Source organism: Vulpes lagopus, chromosome 8, assembly GCF_018345385.1.
Source record: "Vulpes lagopus strain Blue_001 chromosome 8, ASM1834538v1, whole genome shotgun sequence".
In the NCBI taxonomy this organism is placed as follows: Eukaryota; Metazoa; Chordata; class Mammalia; order Carnivora; family Canidae; genus Vulpes; species Vulpes lagopus.
In genome coordinates this window covers 100691698-100714726 of record NC_054831.1, presented here as the reverse complement: position 1 = coordinate 100714726, position 23029 = coordinate 100691698, and the positions used below count along the sequence as shown (strand labels likewise).

At 34.1% G+C, this 23029-nt stretch overlaps 1 protein-coding gene and 1 pseudogene across 4 annotated transcripts in view; both read left to right on the top strand.

Annotated features, from left to right (window-relative positions):
• The window catches only part of CENPK (centromere protein K), a 67681-nt gene that overhangs the window by 21664 nt on the left and 22988 nt on the right, over positions 1-23029 (top strand). For 2 of the 4 annotated variants that reach the window (XM_041767371.1, XM_041767370.1), the window contains exons 6-11: positions 1443-1489; positions 12254-12336; positions 12433-12531; positions 12862-12991; positions 18158-18211; positions 18827-19667. In XM_041767371.1, coding sequence (XP_041623305.1) covers positions 1443-1489; positions 12254-12336; positions 12433-12531; positions 12862-12991; positions 18158-18211; positions 18827-18985 — 572 coding nt within the window. In that variant the 3' untranslated portion in view covers positions 18986-19667. Of the gene's footprint in view, positions 1-1442; positions 1490-12253; positions 12337-12432; positions 12532-12861; positions 12992-14926; positions 15021-18157; positions 18212-18826; positions 19668-23029 lie in introns of those variants that run through there. The other 2 variants (XM_041767372.1, XM_041767373.1) reach the window with 2 other exon arrangements.
• On the top strand, positions 21397-22192 carry LOC121497623 (annotated as a pseudogene).

The window sequence follows — 23029 nt, the reverse complement described above, 5'->3', positions numbered from 1 at the left end:
TCCGGTCAGTTGTCCCTCTAGAATAGCAGATAAATTAGAAAGTTTTCAGTAGCATATTATTTGAGAAATTCTAAATAGTACTTTATTAGGAAAAGTAAACCAAGTACAAAGATTGAACTTTTCTAAGTATAAGGATTTAATTTTGCTATACTGGGCAGCCCCGGTGGCTTGTCAGTTTAGCGCCGCCTTCAGCCTAGGGCGTGATCCTGGAGACCCGGGATCGAGTCCCATGTCAGGCTCCCTGCATGGAGCCTGCTTCTCCCTCTGCCTGTGTCTCTCTCTCTCTCTGTGTGTGTCATGAATAAATAAATAAAATCTTAAAAAATATTAATAATAATTTTGCTATACAAAATTAAACTGAAACGTTAGTTTATACTCACAAATTTGCAAAAATTTTAGAAGAGTTTATATTTTTTGGTGTTTCTTAATTGCTAATAGAATTTTTTTAGAAAAGAATCTGGCATTCTATTTTAAAATTAAAAATACAGGGATCCCTGGGTGGCGCAGCGGTTTGGCGCCTGCCTTTGGCCCAGGGCGTGATCCGGGAGACCCTGGATCGAATCCCACATCGGGCTCCCGGTGCGTGGAGCCTGCTTCTCCCTCTGCCTGCCTCTCTGCCTCTCTCTCTCTCTCTCTCTGTGCGTGACTATCATAAATAAATAAAAATTAAAAAAAAAAGAAATATTGGTTTTAAAAAAATAAAATAAAATAAAATAAAATTAAAAATACATATTTCCTTCTAGGAAATTCTGTTTCTGAAAATTTATCCCAAAGAAATAGAAGCACTAGCACGTAAAGACATATATTAAAAAATTGCTTACACCATTATTGTTTTTTTGTAGCTAAAAGTTAGGTTCAGTCAGTATTAATATCACTACAATATGGTATGTTTATTTTGTAGAATATTTTGAAGCGTTTTAAAATTATGAATTAGACTTACATAAGATGAATAGAAAGGATTTCCTTGGAGATTTTGTTTAGTGAAAATAAGAATAATGTGTATGATATCCCATTCTTGTAAAACCAGCAATACCAAAATGAATAACCCTTGCATATATGTGAACAGGGAATGTACAGGTACAATGTATTATACCGCCTAGCATGGCTATAATCAAGATGTACATTATCTGTACATCTACATGTATATGCATAGGATCATATAATTACAGAGAGAAATATTTAAAGGACACAGTATAGATTATTAATTTTGTTTTTGAGGGATTAAAAAGACAAAAGGCATAAAACTAAAAAATGCATAAATGTCATGTTTGTCTAAAATTAAAGTTGGTTATATATGTATAAGATGTTAAAGAAGAAAATATAGAGGTATCTTAGAAATCAAAAAAATCAAATTCTTTATTTTTGAGAGTTAAGAAAACATATATATATATATATATATATATATATATATATATAAAATTTCGGTTTTTTTGTTTCTGCAGTAATTTCACTGAATGAAGAAGTTCTAGTAACATTAGGAAAAGAAGAGGTAAGTCACTTAATGAATCTGTAGTAACCCTTATTAGCTTATAACTAGAAGGGTTTGGGATTCGTGACATAAATAGGATGAAACCACTTAAAAGCCATATAAATTTTTTATTTTGATTTTATGTTTTATTGAATGGAATATTTTAAATGGTTTGAATTTCATCTCACCAATTTGTATATCAGAACTCTTGTTAGTGTTTAGTATGTAAACTTTATTCTTAAATTTAATTTTCATTTGATTAAACTCTTCATAATAAAAGCAAAAGCATTAAACATAGTTAAATGATCATAATATTCATCTGTTCTCAGAATTTAACTTACATGTCATTAAACACATTTTTTAAAAGTGTAAGTCCAAGGAAGCCTGGATGACTCAATGGTTGAGCGTCTGCATTTGGCTCAGGTCATGATCCTGATCAAGTCTCACATCGGGCTCCCTCAGCCTGTGTCTCTGCCTCTCTCTCTCTGTGTCTCTCAGGAATAAATAAATAAAATCTTAAAAAAAAAAGGTGTAAATCCATTAGGTCAAACAAATTTGTAAACAAGAATGTAAAATGCATGGAAGGAAATAAGTATCTGTGTGTCAAGAGACAGGATTGAAAAGAGATTATCTGCTCTACAGAGTTGAAAGAAGTCTTGGGATTTGAAGGAATCTGGTACTATAATATTCAAGGTTCAAGTCTGGAGCTAAAAACAAGATTTCTTTTACAGCAAAAGAATAGACTGTTAGACCTTTTCTTTTCTAATCAAGCAGCTAACTTTTTATCCAAACACTTGGGAAACTGGTGGTATAGGATATGGAGACATTAAACTATTGAGGTTCTGGATGTAGGAATACCAGATTGGGTGTTTAGTAGGATTGGTGTGCAGGTCAAAAGTCAGAAAGATCAAGTTAATATGTTTATACTATGTGGTAGAAGTACCAGCTCCTTCCCCTGTTCTTTCTCTGGAAGTCTTGTAATCTAGTATAAAATAGTCTCAGACTGGAGATAAAAGAATCTTCTCTGGAAAATCTAAATGGCTTAAGAAAAAAGATCTATAAATGTTAATATACGGGATTCCCATTGAAAAAGCAAGGTTGGTGTACATCAAAAAATGCCATTCATAAAAAAGGTTTTAAGTATTTTTGAGTTTTAAACATAAGTGGGCAGCCAGTGGTCATGAGCATTTGTTGTGAATGCCTCCAAATGGAAAGGCAGAAACTCAAAAACAACTGACTAAAATGAACCTTAAGGAAATAGAGACAATTCAGGGAACAAAGAATTTAATAAATTTAATAAAAAAGTATCTAACTCTTGATTTTGGCTCTCATGGTCAGAGGATCATGAAATCTAGCCCCTTGTTGGACTTCACACTCAGTGGAGAGTCTGCTTGAGATTCTCTCCTCCCTCTGTCCCTCCCTTTGCTTGTGCTCTCTTTTTCTCTCAAATGAGTAAATCTTTGAAAAAAAATATTTAAAACATAACAGAAAGCCAACTTAAAACTTAAAAGAAGTACGACTTCATACTCCTAGTATGGCTATATAATCAGAAGACAATGACAAGTATTGGTGAAGATGTGGAAAAATTAGAACATTGATAAACCACTCGTGGGAGTGTAAAATGGTGCAGCTACTTTGGAAAACAGTCTGGTAGTACCTCAGAAGATAACAGAGTTACCATTTGAACCAGTATTTTCACTCCCAGCTATATACCCAAGAGAAGTGAAAATAAGTGTGTATCCACACATAAATGTTCATAGCAGCATTTTTTATAATGGCCAAAAAGAATTAACAACCCAAATGTCATCAGTGGATGAATGGATAAATAAATAGTATCTATCCAATGACATATTATTGTCTAAAAAAATGAAGTACTGATATACCATAATACAGGTGTATCTTGAAAACAGTATGCTAAATGAAAGAAGCCAGTCACAAAGGATTGCCTATCGTATTCCATTTATATAAAAAGTCCATAATAGGCAAATTCATGGAAACAGAAAAAGTAGGTTGTTGCTGATGGGAGAGGAAGTGATGAATGACTGCTAATGGATATTGCTAACAGGTTTCCTTTTGGGATGATGAAAATATTCTAAAATAGATGGTGGTGATGTTTGGACAACTATACAAGTACACTAAAAATTAGTGAATTATGCACTTTAAATGGGTAACCTGTATGGTTTCTGAATTATATCTCAACAAAGGTGTTATTTTAAAAAGGACCAATCAGAGAATAAGAGCCTTTCTCATTGAAAACATGATACCTGAAATAAACACAAAAATGTAGGTAATTATAGTCATGGAAATCTCCTACAGAGTACAGATGGCAAAGAAAAGGAAAATTAGAATAATAGAACAATAAATAATATATGAACATTTTCCCAGAATGAAAGATTCATATTCTTTTTTATATTGAAGAGAGCCATCAAATTTTCAATATGAATTATAAATGATACATGACTTAATGATCCACTGTAAGTTTCCCTTTGGTAGCCCTTAGACTATCAGCACTGATTTGAACTGGCTGAAATCCAAACTTGATGCAGTTCCAACATTGGCCTTAATATTCTGCTTTCATTTTAATTATTACTGATAAAAATAACAGAAATTGAACATTTAGCTTATTTCTTTCTCATTATTTCATATTTCCTTATGTATCCAGTCAGGCAACTGTCTTGAGAATTTTTTTCTGTCACTTCTAAATTCCATTGACTATGTATCTACCTGTAATTATTGATCATGGTGTGGCTGTTGCCGTATATCTTTGTTGACTGGTTAAACATTAGGTGCCAAATTCATCATTCTCTGCCCCATTATCCTTCTTTTTCCCACAGAGTGCTTTCATTGTGTTTTGGCAAGCCAGGGTCATTATAGCAAAATCCCACTTCTGATGCCAGCTGTTGTTGTCAGGGTTTTCCCCAAGTCCACTCATTTTGTTGATGGGCTATGACTCAGAAAAGCTATACTCGGGCACCTGATTTGCTCAATGGTTGAACATCTGCCTTTGGCTCAGGTCATGATCCTGAGGTCTTGAGATCGAGTTTGGGATCGAGTTCCGCATCAGGCTCCCCACAGGGAACCTGCTTCTCCCTCTGCCTGTGTCTCTGCCTCACTCTCTGTGTCTCTCATGAATAAATAAATCTTAAAAAAAAAAAAAGCTATACTCATAATTACAGTTTTTTACAGTGAGAAGACACAGATTAAAATGAGCAAGGGAAAACACACATAGGCTAAGCTTGTAGGAGTCCTTTCCCAGTGGAGTTGATGGATTTAGTTCTCCTTGCAGCTGAGTGTCACATGTAGAAAGTATTGTCAAAAAGGAACTTTTTGTTTGTTCGTTTGTTAGATAAGGAACTTCACACCAGAGTTGTTGTCTAGAGTTTTTATCAGTAGTCAGTCACCATGCATCAGGGGCCTCCTTGACTGAACTCATCTATTCATACTCCAGCCCTCCAGAGCAAAATTGCATTTACCAAAAATCACATAGTTAGAATAAACTCTCTAATCAAACTGGTACCAAGTATGTAAGGCTCCAGGCATACATAAACACTTTGTTTGTTTGTTTTAAATAGCCTCCACACCCAAGTGGGGCTTGAAGTCGCTGAACCATCCTGGCACCCCTACATAAACATTCTTATCAGACATATATTCCAAGGCCTCAGAGCTCATCCTTCAGGAGTCCACAAGGAACCTGTCCTAAAGACAGGCCTTTCTTGGTAATGTGCATTTTGTGCCACCTTGCCTTGCTCAGGTAACTCCTGTACACTTATCTTTTTATTCTCTTAACAGTGTCTTTTAAAAAACATAAGTTTCCAGTTTGATTAATTGTGTTGTATCAAGTATTTTTTAAGGTTTGTGCTCAAATATAAGAATATTTGCCCCACTTAAGGTCACAAAGATTTCTTGAATGTTTTCTTTAAAAATTTCAAAGTTTTACATTTATGATTTATTTTGAATTAATGTTTTTATATGGAATGAGTTATTGATAAACTTTCCTTTCATATAAATACTAATTGTGGGTGTTCACAAATTGTTGAAAAAATTATTTTTTTCTTTTGAATTTCCTTTGCATGTTTATTGAAAATTAATTGACCATATGTGTGTGGATCCATTTCGACTCCATTTGTTTTTCATTTTGTGGTTATTTCTCTTTTTTCTGTCTTTCTGTCTTTATGTCAATTCCACATTGTTTTATTTACTGAAGTTTTAGAATTTTGAAATAAAATAGTATGAATTCTCTTTTTTGTTTTTTCTCAATATTGTTTTACATTTTCATATAGAGTTGGCTGATCATTCAGTCCCATAAAAAGCTTACTAAATTTTGACTGAGATTGCCCAGATTCTGTAGTTTAATTTGAGGCAAATTGACATCTTTAACAGACTGAGTCTCAGTTCAGACCCATGAGCCCTGCATGATCTCTGCGTTTATGTAGGTCTCTGCTTATTTATAATTTTTTAAGACTTATCTCATCAGTGTTTTATAATTCATTATATCAAAGATTAGAAAAGAAAAAAAGACATTTAATCATCTTAGTGAATTCAGAAAGAATAAGTGACAAAATTCAATATTCTTGGTTTTTTAAAAAAATGTTTATTTAAGCAAACTACCCCAAACATGGGGCTCAAACTCATGACTTTAAAGATTAAGAATCTTTAAAAAAAAAAAAAAAAAAGATTAAGAATCTCATGCTCTACTGATTGAGTGAGCCAGGCATTCCATTTCATGATTATTTGACTTAGCAAGTTGTAATAGAACTATGCAGGTCTTCTACATTTTTGTCAAATTCATCCCTTTGGTATTTCATATTTTTAATCCTATTACAGTGGTATTTTTTAGTTGTCAATTATTGCTGCTATGTATAAATACAATTAATATTTGTACATTGATCTATTAGTATGATTAACCTCTTATTCTAGTGGCTTTTTTGTGGATGCTGTGGGATTTTATAAATAGCTAGTCATGTCACTTGAGATCAGGGGCACATATTTATTCTTTTGCATTTGGATGGCTTTTATGTGATTTACTTATTTATTTATTTATTTATTTGAGAGAGCGACAGAGGAAGAGTACAATTGAGAGGAGCAGCAGGAGAGGGAGAGAGAATCTCCAGCAGACAGACTCCATGATGAGCAAGGAGCTACACACGAGGGCTTGATCTCACAATCCTGAGATTGCAATCTGAGCTGAAACCAAGAGCCAGGCAATTAACTGTGCCAGCCAGGTGCCCCTGGATGCCTTTCATAGGTTTTCCTTGGCTTATTGTACTGTTCTAAAACACTTACGTTTTTTAAAAGATTTATTTGTGAGTGAGAGAGAGCATGCGCTAGCAGACAGGGAGAGAATCCCAAGTAGACTCCTTGCTGAGTGGAGTCTAACCACTCTGAGATAGTGACCTGAGCTGAAATTGAGTCATTCCCTTAACTAAGAGAGCCACTCAGATGCCCCTGGAACATTTAGTAATCTATATAATAAAAGTGGTGAGAATAGATATTTTTGCCTTGTTTCTGATCTAAGTGGATAGCATTCGCTCTTCATCAAGTATGATGTTAGCACTAGGTTTTTCATAGGTGAAATTAAGTCGAAATTACTTTTTTTTTTAAGATTTTATTTATTTATTCATAGACACAGAGAGAGGCAGAGACACAGGCAGAGGGAGAAGCAGGCTCCATGCAGGGAGCCCGATGTGGGACTCGATCCTGGGTCTCCAGGATCACACCCCAGGCTGCAGGTGGCGCCAAACCGCTGCGCCACTGGGGCTGCCCCGAAATTACTTTCCATTACAATTTATGAAGACTTTTTCTAAAATTAGGAATTATTATTGAAATTTGTCATTCTTTCTGAATTCATTAAGAAGACAATTTTTTTTCTATTTTACTCTGTTGATATAATAAATTACATTGACTTTTTAAAGCATGGAGCATTAGTTTCAGGTATACAATATAATGATTCAACAATCCTATACGTTTCTCAGTGCTATTAAAATAAGAGTACTTTTAATCCCCTTTATCTATTTTCCCTATCCCTCTATACACCTCCTCTCTGGCAACCCATTTTGTTTTCCATATTTAAGACTTCTTTTGTGTGTCTTTTTTTCTTTGTTCTTTTGTTTCTTAAATTCCATGTGTAGGTGAAATCATACGGTTGTAGTATTTCTCTTTCTGACTTATTTCACTTAGCATTATGCCCTCCAGATACATCCAGTGTTGTTGCAAATGGCAAGATGTCATTCTTTGTTATGGCTGAATAATATTCCATAGTACATATATAACCATATCTTTATCCATTCATCTATTGAAGGGCACTTGGGTTACTTTTGTTATCTTTGGTATTGTAAATGATGCTTCATTTAACATAAGGGTGCACATATCTTTTCAAATTAATGTTTTTGTTTTCTTTGGGTAAATACCTAGTAGTGGAATTACTGGATCACATGGTAATTCTATTTTTAATTTTTTGAGGAACCTCCATACTGTTTTCCACAATGGCTGCATCAATCTCATTCTTACCAACAGTGCATAGGATTCCTTTTTCTTCACTTCCTTGCCAACACTTGTTATTTCTTGTGTTTTTGATTTTAGCCATTCTGACAGGCGTATAGTGATATCTCACTGTGGCTTTAATATGCATTTCCCTGATGATTAGTGATGTTGAGAATCTTTTCATATGTTTGTTGACCATCTTTATGTCTTCTTTTTAAAAGTTTTTATTATTTGAGAGAGAGACAGAGAGTGAGTACCAGCAGGGGGGAGGGGTAGAGGGAGAGGGACAAGCATTCTCCTCACTGAATGGGGAGCCCAACGTGGGGCTCGATCCCTGGACCCCAGGATCATGATCTGAGCCAAAGGAGATGCTTAACCAATTGAGCCAGCCAGGTACCCCTGGTTATTCTCTTTGGAAAAAGTACTATTCAGGTCCTCTGCCCTGAATAGTAATTGGGTTATTTGTTTTTTGCTGGCACTGAGTTGTGTAAGTTCTTTATATAGTCAGATATGAGCCCTGTATCAGATACATCATTTGCAAGTATCTTCTCCCTTTCGGTAAGTTTTGTTTATAGTTTCTTTATTATTTTGGTGTGGTCTCAATAGTTTCATTTTGCTTTTGTCTTCCTTATCAGAGGAGACTTAGCTAGAAAAATATTTCTATAGCTAGTGTCACAGAAATTACTGCCTATATCTTCTTTTAGAAATTCTATGATTTTAGGTCTCACATCAAGGTCTTTTTTTTTTTTTAAAGATTTTTATTTATTCATGAAAGACACAGAGAAAGGCAGAGACATAGGCAGAGGGAGAAGTAGGCTCTCTTTGGGAGCCCGATGTGGGACTCGATCCTAGGACCCCAGGATCACTACCTGAGCCAAAGGCAGATGCTCAACCAGTGAGCCACCCAGGTACCCCTCACATTAAGGCCTTTAATCCATTTTGAATTTATTTTGTGTTTGGTATAAGAAAATGGCCCAATTTCTTTCTTTCTTTCTTTCTTTCTTTCTTTCTTTCTTTCTTTCTTTCTTTCTTTCTTTCTCTTCTTTCTCTTCTTTCTCTTCTTTCTTTCTTTTTTCCCTTTAGCTGTCCTGTTGTCCCATCACCATTTGTTGAAAAAAACAGTCTTTTCCCCATTATATATATGCCAACTTTGTCATAGATTAATTGACCATAACAGTATGGATTTCCTCCTGGACTCTCTTCTGTTCCATTGATCAATGTATCTGTTTTTGTGCCAGTACCATACTGTTTTGATTGCTGCAGCTTTGTAGTATATCTTGAAATCTGGGATTCTGAAGCCACCAGCTTTTGTTCTTTTTCAAGATGGCTTTGGCTATATGGGGTCTTTTGGGGTTCCATACAAATTTTAGAATTATTTGTCCTACTTCTGTGAAAACTACTATTGGTATTTTGGTAGGGATTGTGTTAAATCTGCAGATTGCTCTGGGTAGTATAGACATTTAAAAAATAATTGGTTTGGGGACGCCTGGGTGGCTCAGTGGTTGAGCCTCTGCCTTTAGCTCAGGGTGTGATCCCGGAGTTCTGGAATCTGAATAAATAAATAAAATTAATAAATAATAAATAAATAAATAAATAAAATCTTAAAAAATAATAAAAAATATTGTTTTTTCCTGTCCATGAGCATGAAGTATCTTTATGTTTGTGTCATTTTCAGTTTCTTTCATCAGTGTTTTATAGTTTTTGGAGTATAGATCTTTCATCTCCTTGGTTAAGTTTATTCCTAGGTATTTTATTGTTCTTTTGTGTGGTTATAAATGAGATTGTTTTCTTAATTTCTCTTTCTACTGCTTCATTTTTAGTTATAGAAATGCAATGCTGCATATTAATTTTATATCCTCTGACTATACTTGAATTCATTGACTTATTAGTACATTGATTCTTTAAAAATTTTATATTATCTGTTTAACCAGATGTATTCTTTAGATAAACCCTTTTTGCTATAATGTGTTAATCTTTTTTATTTATTGATGGATTTAATTTATTAAAATTTTATTAAGGTTTTTGCATCTGTGTTAATGAGAGATACTAGTTTGTGGTTTTCTTCTGACATCTTGGTCAGGCTTTGGTATCAAGCCTAATAGAATGAGTTGAGAAATATTCTCTCTTTAAAAGAGTTTGTATAGAATCCATATGTATTCCTTAAATGTTTGCTAGAATGCACAGGTAAAGCCATCTGGGGCTAGACTTTTCTTTGTGGGAAAGTGTCTGGTCACAAACGGTTTTTCTATAGCTAGTCAGTTTTTCTATTTTTCTCTGAAGAAGTGGCAGTTTGTGTCTTATAGTTTATCCATCTCATCTATTTTGTCAGATTTATTAAATTTGTTCATAGCATTCCCTCATCATTTTAATGTTCATAGCAATGTCACCTCTATCATTCCTGATGTTAGTAATTTTTATTCTTTTTTTTTCTCTTGTAATTAGTATGGACAATCACGGTGACCTTCTCAGAGTCAGCTTTGGGTTTCATTGATCCCCCCCTCCCCCCCCAAAAAAAACCCTCCCTCCAGGTTTCTTATTTTTCTGTCATTTTTTTAAATCATTTTTTATTCAGTTTACTTTTGATTTTATCTGTTTTTTCTTATGGTAGAAGCTGTCCTTAATTTGAGAGCTTTTGTTTTTCTTTCTTTTTTTTTTTTTTAATTTTATTTATTTGAAAGAGAGAGCATGAGCAGGGGGAAGAGCAGAGGGAGAAGCAGACTCCCTGCTGAGCAGGGAATTGGACTTAGGGCTTGATCCTAGGATCCTGAAATCATAACCTGAGCCGAAGTTGGATGCTTAAAGGACGGAGTCACCCAGGCAACCCTGGAGCTTTTTTTTTTTTAATATAAGCTTTTACTGCTGTAAATTCTCATCTGAGTACTGCTTTTGCTTCACCCCAGAAGTTTTTATTTTGTTTTTACTTTCAAATAATTCATAATAATTTCTTTTTTCTTTTTCTTTTCTTTTTTTTTTTTTAATTTTTATTTATTTATGATAGTCACACACAGAGAGAGAGAGAGAGGCAGAGACACAGGCAGAGGGAGAAGCAGGCTCCATGCACCGGGAGCCCGATGTGGGATTCGATCCCGGGTCTCCAGGATCGCGCCCTGGGCCAAAGGCAGGCGCCAAACCGCTGTGCCACCCAGGGATCCCAGTTTCTTTTTTCTTATAGATTCTTCTTTGACTCATGGGTTATTTGGAAATGTGTTTTTAATATTTAAATATTTGCAGATTTTTCCAGTTACCTTTCTATTATTCATCTTTAATTCTTTTGTTCATATTTAATAACACTGGTTGCTTTGAAATCTTTGTACTTGATTTTTCTTTCCTCTTTGTATTACCTTTTCTCTGTTTCTGTTTTCCTCTCCTTACAATTTCTTGACTTATGTATTTTTAAAAATAAACCTATTTTATTTATACTAATTGTTTACTGATTATTTCACCCCCCCCTTTTTCCATGGTTACTATAAGTTTTATGATATACATCTTTAAATTATCATGAATTTAGATGCATAAAAAGCTAATGGAAACCCTTGACATCAGAAGAGTGGAATACTTAGCTAATATGTTCTAGAAACAAAAAGATACTAGAAAAAAATCTAAATGTGATTTATATTTGGTGTACCCACACAGTCTTCTTTGATGTTCCCTCAAATCACACATATTCTTGCCTCACTGCCTTTGTACCTACAGTTTTCTCTTCATGGGACTTTTTTTTGCAGATTTTATCATGTTTTATCATGTCTTCTTAATCTGCTGCTATACTGTTTACCTGATCAGAAAAGTCTCTGCATATCATACTACTACCTAAAAGAGCTATTCCTCCTCCACGTGTCTGTGCTCCTATTTTGACATATTTTTTCTTCGTGATACTGATCACTCACTGGAGTTACTTATTTTTTTTGTTTGGATTCTCCTCTTTGTTCATCTTTGAATTCCTGACTCCTTCAACAATGCCGGGTAGATCAATAAATATTTGTTGAATAATAATAATTTGTGTCTGTTTTTGTATACTCCTTAGAAAAGAGACCTAATCTACTTGATTACTTAAAACTCACTGTTTGTTTTTCAATATGAAATTAAAACGTATTGCTCAAACTCTTTCTTATATTTTTGAATTTAACAAATGAAATATTACAAAGAACCTAGTACCTGCTGTATATTTCCTTTCAGACTTTCTGGTAGGCTTTCTTGCTCTTGATTTCTGAGTATCTAAGTAAACAAATGTCAATTTCACTCTCATTCATAAATATAACTGTTTATAAGATTACAGACTAAGAATTAATTTGAATTATTTTGTCCTAGTTCCAAAAATTGAGAGTTGATCTTGAATTGGTACTCTCTACTGTTCAGTCAAAGAATGAAAAGTTAAAGGAAGACTTGGAAAGGTATAATTATATTATAATTATCTTTAATCACTGCTGTTTATTGAAGTGGCATTAATGTTTTATTTGGCTATTGTTGGTGTTTTTCCATGTTTAAAGGGAGCAACAGTGGCTGGATGAACAACAACAGATATTGGAATCTCTTAATGTACTACACAATAAATTGAAACAGCAGGTTGTGACATTTTCTGAATCAAGGTATTTGTATTCTAGGTTTTGAAATAGGAAAAAGTTATTTTTTTTATGTTGCATGAAATACATACATGAAAAGAAGGGAAATTTTATTAGAAATTATGAGTTTTACTGTATTTAACTTTTGCCAATTCTTAGTTATATTTTACTTTTGACTTGATATATAGTTTCCCTACAAGTTAAAGAATTCTACTTCATAAAGCTAGTTATTTGTTTTGAACAAATGAAGTTTAAACAAAATATTTGATCAACTTTATGAGTTAACATTTACATATACTTACATTTTGTGTATTTTATCAGTAAAATATTTCTTTTAATTTTTAAAATATCTATTAGAGTCTTTGATGAGCTGAACACTAAAATGCATGATATAAAAGAATATAAGGAGAAACTCTTGATTACCTTGGGTGAGTTTCTGGAAGATCATTTTCCTCTGCCTGATAGAAACAATGTTAAAAAGAAAAAGGTAAGTTTTAGAGAACATATTCATGTAGATATTTGTATATGAGATTGTAAGTTTTTTATACATTTTGAAGATACACAGAGATACATGTACAGAAATATTCCATCAGGGGATCCCTGGGTGGCTCAACGGTTTAGCACCCGCCTTTGGCCCAGGGCGTGATCCTGGAGACCTGGGATCGAGTCTGCGTCAGGCTCTCTGCATGGAGCCTGCTTCTCCCTCTGCCTGTGTCTCTGCCTCTCTTGCTCTCTCTCTTTCTTTCTCTCTCCTTGTCTATCATGAATAAATCGTTAAAAAAAAAAAAAGAAATATTCCATCATCACATTTAATATTGATTGAAAAATTAGAAGCAACTCAATTCAATAAAACAGGACTAAATGCATTTTTAAAATATTTATCCATATAACAGGGGAAAAATATACCTTTTAAAATATATTGAACACTACCAAAAGAATTACTAAAATGCTTGCAATATATTGTTAAATGGTTAAAACACAGTCACTTAAATTTTATGTCTGATTTATAACAAAAATGTAATAGTGCCTATGCCTAACGGCTAGGATTTTAGGTGAGATTTGTTTTTGTTTTTACAGTTTTCCAAATTTCCCATGTTGAGCATGTGTAACTTTTAAAATTAGAAGATAGCTGTTAGTTAATGTAAGTTCTTGACTATTTTACTAGTTAGGTATGATGTAATAAACCTTTTTCACAAAAGCAAATAAATATTTTATTTGGTGACAGAAGATTGAGAACAACTACTTTAATTCCTTTTTAAAAAACAGTATATAATATAAATAAATAGAGCTTGTGAAAGCATTGTGTAATTATCTACGTATAAGTAGAGCTTGTAGGTATTGAAACGGGCATCAGAATGATTTTTCTAAAAATATATACTTTAATCATTTTTCAACATAAAACTAATGGATGAAGCCTATAAACGCAAAGAGTAATAGATTTATATTTGGACTTTGTCTATCTTCTGAACCTCCTGTCTAACCATGCTTTATTCATCTCTTGCATGAATCCATTCAACTATACCACTCTAGTTCCAGCAACTATGCAATCAATGACTTGTCATTTTTTGTGACTTAAAGGTTTTATTTTCTCTGCTTACAGAACACTTCATATCTGATAAGGATAGCAAATTTTTACTTAAGACTTAAACAACATCTTTTCTATGAAGTTTTTTTTTTTTTTTTTAAGATTTATTCATATGAGAGAGACAGTTCGAGTGTGGCAGAGGGAGGGGGAAAGGGAGAGAGAAATGTAAGCAATCTCTGTGCAGAGCGTGGAACCTGACTTAATCTCACAACTCTGAGATCACAACCTGAGCTGAAACTAAGAGTTGGATGCTTAACTGACTATGCCACTCAGGCATCTCTGTGTGTGGGTGTTAAGTGAAGTTTACGTGCCATTTTATTAGCATTTGCAACAGGATTTTGTAGTAATGATTTATGTCTGTGTCTCTGTTCACGCACCATGCACTCTCAGCTCCTTAATGTGTTAATTTCATCTTTGTAAGTCTACTCTCTGGCATATATATTATATATAGCTGGATTAGGGTACCACTGCTATGGTCACACTTAACTTTAATTACCTCTTTTAGAGCTTCATCTCCAAATATAGTCACCATGGGGTGAGACTGAACATAGAAGTTTTGAGAGGCATGGTTCAGTCCATAACACGAGCTTTATCATTCAAAGATATGTAAAAAAAGAAAGAAAAAACTCAAGTCCCTCCACTGTATCAACACTAGGTGAACATAATTTGAGACCTCTTCCTAAACACATACATATATAGAAGCATAAATGGATTGATGGATGTGCAGATCAGTGGAGTATTTTTTTAAATAAAGATTTTATTTATTTATCTATTTATCTATCTGCTTATCTACTTATCTATCTATCTATCTATCTATCTATCTATCTATCTATCTAGAGAGAAAGAGAGAGCGAAGCAGACTCCCCAGCAAGCAAGGAGCCCTATCCGCGGCCTTGATCCCAGGACCCCAGGATCATGACCTGAGCTGAAGGTAGACACTTAACTGACTGAGCTACCTAGGCACCCTCAGATCAATGTAGTTTTGTATAGGCCAATATAAACTAAGTATTACATGTAATTCTACTTAAATTCATAGAGGAACAATGAGTGAGGTTAATTTATTTAACTCAGATAAATATTTCTTGGCTTCAAGTGATTTTAATTCTGGAGAGATCCCCGATATAGAGAAAGCTAATTATGAAAAACGTTATAAAACATAATACTTTTTAAAATTTCATCTTTAGGGACACCTGAGTGGCTCAGCAGTTGAGGTCTGCCTTTGGCTCAGGGTGTGATCCCGGAGTTTTGGGATCAAGTCCCAAATCAGGTTCCCCATGGGAAGCCTGCTTCTCCCTCTGCCTTTGTCTCTGCCTCTCTCTTTATGTCTCATGAATAAATAAAGAAAATCTTTTAAAAAATAAATAATTTTTCATCTTTAATTTTTAGACTACATTCATTGACTCCCTACTATGAAGGATAAGGAAATTAACATTCTTTCTCCTATACACTCATTACAATTTCTGTTATTTTAATTTTGGCCGGTTTATATATATAGCATTTTTATTCTGTTCTCATACCAATATTCATGTATGTGTTTAGTCTTTATATTGTATTGGATTCAATGCTTATCATCTTTTATCATTTATTTTGAGTTTTTAATTGTTTGATGGATTTTTTTTTTTTGATAAGTTATTTATTCAAGCAGAATTCCTGGGCATTTTATTTTTAGGTTCTTGAATGATGAAAATGCTTTGTTTGCTTTTATAGTAAAAGGATATTTTTAGCACATAAAAAAACAAATCTCAAGGTCTGGTAGGGATTACTCCATTCTTCTGAAATAGAATATGCCGTGGTGATCTGAGGTCAGCTTCTAGATATCTTGAGTACATGCTTGAAGAGTTCTTTATCCCTAGACTTCAGTAATTTCACAAAGATTCATAACAATGTTGATCATTCAATATCAGTTTGCTTTGAAGATGGCATTGTTTTTAGGGTCAGATTTAGATCACATTTCATTTCATGGAACTTTTATTTTATTGTGTCATATTGTTTTTCATATCCTTATCTTGAAACATTTTTTTTCTTGGTTCTCATATTTTTCCTCTGCTCTTCTTTGATTGTTTCAAATATTTATATTTTAATCTTGCTTTGTTGCTGCTTATTTCTGTATCAGTTCTTTAATTCTCTTTGCTTTCATCACTACTCAATGCTCCTTTTTTAAAATTTCTCTTTTATTTGAGAAGGTATTAGAGGGATGCCTGGGTGGCTCAGTGGTTGAGCATCTGCCTTCAGCTCAGGGTGTGATCCCAGGGTCCTGGGATTGAATGCTGCATCAGGCTCCCTGTGAGGAGCGTGCTTCTCCCTCTGCCTGTGTCGCTGCCTGTCTGTGTCTCTCATGAGTAAATAAATAAAATCTTTTTTCTTTTTAAAGAGAAGGTATTAGAGACCAGGAGTTTTTGATATCCAGCTTTACTATCTTTACTGAGGAATCACATTTATTTTTACTCTTTCTTTAACATATATGTACTTACAGAAGACCTTAAATTTTTTTTGGTCAAGAGGTTTTAATTTATTTGAGAGAGAGAGAGAGAGAGAGAGAGAGAATGAGTGGGGCGAGGGGGAGAGGGAGAAACAGACTCCCCACTGAGCAGGGAGCCCGACATGGGGTCCTATCCCTGTAATCCCGGATCATGACGTGAGCCAAAGGCAGACACTTAACCTACTGAGCCACCCAGGTGCCACTACATAAGACTTTATAGTGACTTCCCTGGTAATCTTTGATGGTTATCAGAAAGGTACTAGCTTTCACTACAGTAGGTGACTTTGTAATTAATTAAATACCTGAGCTCAAAAACTGCTGATTAAGATTAGTAGGAGATTTCTAGCAGATCCCCTTTAGATTCTTGTCCCTTTGAATGGTGGTTTTTTTGTTTGGTTTGGTTTGGTGCAAAAAGTGTTTTTATTAAAGCATAGGGACAGGACCTATGGGCACGAAGAGATGGTCTATGGAATATTTTTAATAGGAGTTTAGATAAATGGTAGCAGGCATAGTCATGAAAACTTGCAAATGATAAGAAACTAAGAGAGCTAGATAGTAAATATATTGGATGACAGAATTAGGACTATATTTTTCAGTTGGGTAGAACTAGCCCAAATAAAGTAAGGATAATGTTTAGTGGAGTTACATAGAATACCTTTCTTGAGTTTAAAATATTAAAGAATGAAGGAGACCTATCTTAGCTAGATGCAAGAAGGTGGTTTAGGCATTTTAGATGATAGTATGCTCCGAGGGAGGTCAGCAGGGCAAAATAGATGTCCAAAAGCTGATGAATAAACTTGAATAAAATTCCAGCATCTATAAGTATGGAAGTGTGAATCTTCCTTTTCATCTTTGTTATTTAAGTCACACATGTATCATGTGGAGACTGGATTGAAAAAGAAAAAACAAGATAAATTAAAGCACATTTAGACAGCAACCATGATATTGAGGGGCTGCAAGGCTATGGCTTGTGAAAAATAAGGAACTAATTAATATGGTGATGAGTATGGTGAAGACTTCGGGCTCCTAATACCTCTCTTCAAATATTTGAGGAATTCTTGGATCGAATTGGAATAGGATTTATTCTCTGACATTCCAAGGGAAAAAGAAGCAGTGAGTTGAGTTAACATTAGGAACTGTCAAGAACTTTAGAAAGCTGAACAAGGCTCCTTGGGAAGTAAATTTCCTATCCTAAAGCTATATAAATACAGTTGGGAATGCCATTTGTTTGAAATATTTTAATTAGAGAGTTCAAACAATAGACTTTCAGTTACTTAAGTGTATATATAATATGTATAATTTACCCATTATGAATTTTTAGATAATCTGAATTATATCTTCTTGTAATTGCAAAAGATATTACTTAGGGGTTGTTTGAACTTTGTTTTTATGAACCTGTTTAGTACAAGCAGATTGTTTACTTTTAGAATGCTTTTAAAATCACCTAATTATAAATATTTTGTTTTGGTATACCTTGTACCATTGCAGTAAGAAATGCTAACTTTTGAAAATTTTGTTATAAATATAGTCTAATCTGCCATTGGCAGAATTGAAAGATTAATTCTTTTTTATTCACATTTTTGTCAAAGAAAAACATTAAAGAATCAACTGCACAGCTGATAACACTGCATGAAATATTAGAGGTAAGTGTTTTGTGTAGTTTTGTCTTCACGATTTCTTTAAATTAGTGATTTCTAAACAATTATACACAGGCTCAAAATAAAATAACTGCATTAGTTCTTAAATATACCAACTTTTATTAAATATATTTATATTAGTTTATCTTTAGTATAAGACTAGTGTCTGTTTTCTATACCTTACTAGAAAGAGTATTGTCATTTGTTAAAAGAACATAAATTTGGAGACTAGCACTTAATCATATTCCCAAGATTATTGTTTTAAAAGAATGTTTATGGTGTTATTTAATATTTACACAGTTGAAACCCTGTACTTTTACATGGATGGAATCTTTAGTTGGCATCTCTATTCTATCTGAACTACATATGTGAGTTTAAGGATTCCACAAAGTTGCAGAAACTTGTACCCAGTTTTAAAGAGGTTTCCATTTATTAATATCTGTAGTTTTTTTAAATGAAGAAAATCAGTTATTTAAATTAATACATAGAAATTATGATTAAGCAGTTATTCAAAGAGAAAAGAGATAGACATTCTTTGGCTAACAAATTTTTAATGTCTTATTATAGATTTTTTTTTAATACTACTAAGTATGGTATATTTTGAATGATATTTTTTCCTAGATTCTTATAAATAGATTATTTGATGTTCCACATGATCCATATATCAAAATTAGAGATTCATTTTGGCCACCTTATATTGAGCTGCTCCTTCGTAATGGAATTGCCTTGAGACATCCAGAAGATCCAACACAAATAAGATTAGAAGCCTTCCATCAGTAAAAAGATGGTCTTTTTTTTTTTTTTTTTCACATGGTACTTAATGAATCTTGTCATTTGAGAATAATGGAAACACTGAGGATTTACTTGGATAAAGAACATTATTTGCAAATCAAAGTACATAGTCCCTCTTCCTTTTATCCATAAAATGACACATGTCATCTACTATTCGTTTATAAATGGCCCTTTCAATTCAGTCAGTGCTCTCTGGTGTTTTCAACTGGATGGAAAAGAATGCAAGTAAAAAATATTCTAGACTTAATCATTGTAAAATTTGATTTACCTTTTGCAGTATTCTTTGGAAAGTTCTTAATTTATGATATTGCAAATATAATCTTTTTCCTTTTGAAATTTGTGAGTTTATTTTATGCATTTTGAGTTGTGTTTGGTGCTTATATCTTTAAATTTAGGAATTATATTGGAAAGGCCATTTAATTTGCAGGTGGTTTTTAAATTGGCAGTTTCTGGCATAGAAGGAATCATAATTTGTATGTAGTAAATCTGTTCCATGTATATGCCTTATTTCTAGATTTTTTAAAAAGTTGAAACAGAAAACTAATGGATAAAGGTAGCATGAAAACTATATTTTAGTATGTATTATATAAGTGATATATATTGAACTGTTCTTGGTTCTGTTAATTATTGCTAACAAAATTCTGTTCATAACATTTTGTTAATTCTCTAAATAAAATTCTCTTATCTAAAAATCTCTAGCTTTTTTGGTGATGTGGTGTGATATTTTAATAAATAGACTTTTTCATAGGCAGAAAAATGAGGGTATTATAAGACTCATTCAAGGTTACATACAAGCCAAACTAAAGAATACCAATTCCTTTTAGTATCGTTAGTTTTTTTTCTTTTCTTTTCTTTCTTTCTTTTCTTTTCTTTTCTTTTCTTTTCTTTCTTTTTTAAGATTTTATTTATTCATGAGAGACACCGAGAGAGAGAGGCAGAGACAGAGGCAGAGGGAGAAGCAGGCTCCCCACAAGGAGCCTGATGAGGGACTTAATCCCTGACCCCAGGATCATGCCCTGAGCCAAAGGCAGATGCTCAACTGCTGAGCCACCAAGGCATCCCTGTATCATTAGTTTTCTAAGAGGATTTAGTGTGTACTTTTATATTTGAAAATGCTTTCTAATGTTTATCCGTATTTCTTGCATACCTTAAATACTTCAACTTTCTTAAAGTAAACAAATACTATTCCAAGTATATCCTGTCCCTTTTAGATAAAATACAAACACTTACATTTCAGAGAATGTAAGTTCTTTTATGGAAAGATGACATATAAAGTACCTTGCTTAGAATACTCCAGTTGGGAGTCACAGCAATGAGCATGTTTTAAGTTCTTGAAGTTACTGGAGATGGGAGAAATGGTTCATTCAGTATAACCCTGAGAGCTATTTTTACAAAGTAGGTAGTGCTGTTGTCCATGAACTTCTTTGTATTGCAAATTACAGAAATACATTCAGCAGTAGACATCTTGCTTTACTGGACAAATCTTCATTTCACATTTTACTGGTTAGGATCTTTTGATATCTTGTATAAGGTGTTAAAGAAAACTTTGATGATTATTACATCCTACTTCTTCCAGGCTTCTTACATAGCAAGATTATTTGCCTACTTTTTTTTTTTTTAAGATTTTATTTATTTATTCATGGCAAACACAGAGAGAGGCAGAGAGAGAAGCAGGCTCCATGTAGGGACCCCGATTTGGGACTTGATCCCAGGTCTCCAGGATCACCTCCTGGGCCAAAGGCAGGTATGCGCAACCACTGAGCCACTCAGGCATCCCAATTTGCCCACTTTTGATCTCAGTTATGAACCAAGTAATGTATACTAGAATTAGTCTTGATTTTTACTCCATCTAAGCTTCCAGCTTTTGTAAGCTTTCTGTGGTTTTAAGAATGTTGGAGCAAATGTTTCAAGTTCTGAGGAACTTTATGTATTTTCACTTTTCACTGCTTTAAGATAGTCACTGAAATCTGTTAAGATTTAGGATTGTTTTTATTTTACTGACTTTTTTTTTAAGATTTTATTTATTCATGAGAGTCACAGAGAGAGAGGCAGAGACATAGGCAGAGGGAGGAGCAGGCTCCATGCAGGGAGCCTGGTGCGAGACTGCATCCCAGGTCCCTGGGATAATGCTCTGAGCCAAAGGCAGACCCTTAACCACTGAGCCACCCGGGCATCCCTCACTATGATTTTTTAAATTGAGGTATAACCGACATAGAACATTTTATTATTTCAGGTGTATAACATATTGATTTGATGTTTATATATATATTGTGAAATGATCACCACACATCTTTCACCATAGTTAAAAATTTTTATTACTGGTCGCGGCTGGCACGGAGGGAGCTCGCAGGCTGAGAGCCTGAAGCTAGAGAGCCTCTTGGTGCCCAGCGGCTGTCACCATGCCACAAAATGAATATATTGAGTTACACTGGAAGTGCTATGGCTATCGTTTGGATTACCATGAGAAAAAGAGAAAGAAGGTCGAGGAGCTCATGAAGGTTCAAAAAAAGCAAAAAAGATGATTGGTCTGAAAGCTAAGCTCTACCATAAACAGCGCCATGCTGAAAAAATACAAATGAAAAAGACTATCAAGATGCATGAAAAGAGAAACACCAAACAAAAGAATGATGAAAAGACTCCACAGGGAGCAATACCTGCATATCTACTGGACAGGGAGGGGCAGTCCCAAGCTAAAGTACTTTGCAATATGATTAAACAAAAGCGAAAAGAGAAAGTGGGAAAGTGGGAAGTTCCTTTACCCAAAGTTCGTGCTCAGGGAGAAACAGAAGTATTAAAAGTCATTCGAATAGGAAAGAGAAAAAAGCATGGAAGAGGATGGTCACTAAAGTCTGCTTTGTTGGAGACGGCTTTACTAGAAAACCACCTAAATACCAAAGATTCATTAGGCCAATGGGCTTACGTTTTACGTTTCAAAAAGGCCCATGTAACACATCCTGAATTGAAAGCCACCTTTTGCCTGCCAATACTCGGTGTAAAAAAGAATCCCTCATCTCCACTATATACAACTTTGGGTGTTATTGCCAAACGTACTGTCATTGAAGTGAACGTGAGTGAGTTGGGCCTTGTGACACAAGGAGGCAAAGTTATTTGGGGAAAATATGCCCAGGTTACCAACAATCCTGAAAATTATGGATGCATAAATGCAGTCCTGCTGGTTTAACAGCAGTTTCAGACAAGTAATCCCTTATAATTACTGAAGACTACACACCCGTCAGGAAGACCACCATTGTTGTGGTGGATCTGGATGCTACCAAACAGCCTTACATATCTACAGTCATCAAAACATTTATTCTACTGTAAAAAAGTTGAAATAGACATTTATTAATATAAGTGGTCTTTAAAAAATTTTTTTTTATTGTGATGAGAACTTTTAAATCTATTCTTTGCAAATTTCAGATATGCAATACAGTATTAACTATAGTCACCATGCTGTACGTTATATCCCCATGAATTCTTTATTTTATGACTGTAAGTTTGTACCTTTTGACCCTCTTTACTCATTTTGCCCACTCTCCACCCCCTCCCTGCCTCTGGTAACCACCAATCTGTTGCTTTGATTCTATAAGCTTGTTTTCTTGTTGCTTTTGGATTACACATGTAGGTCACATCATATGACCTATGACTTTTTCTCTTTTTCACTTAACGTAATGCCCTCAAGGTCTATCCTTGTTGTCACAAAGGGCAAATTCCATTTATTTTTATAGATGAATAATATTCCATTGTATTTATATACCACCTTTATCCATTCATCCTTTGATGGACACTTACATTGATTCCATATCTGGGCTATTGTCAATACTGCAGTGAACATGAGGTTGCATATATCTTTGACTTAGTGATTTCATTAGTTTGCTCCTTGTTGCTTTTACCAAGAATTCTATTTTTCAATTCTGTAAAACATCTTTTATTTGAAAGTGAGGTTGAGGGCAGCCCCGTGGCTCAGCGGTTTAGCACCAGGGGATGCTCAGCCCAGGGAATGATCCTGGAGTGCTGGGATCAAATCCTACATCA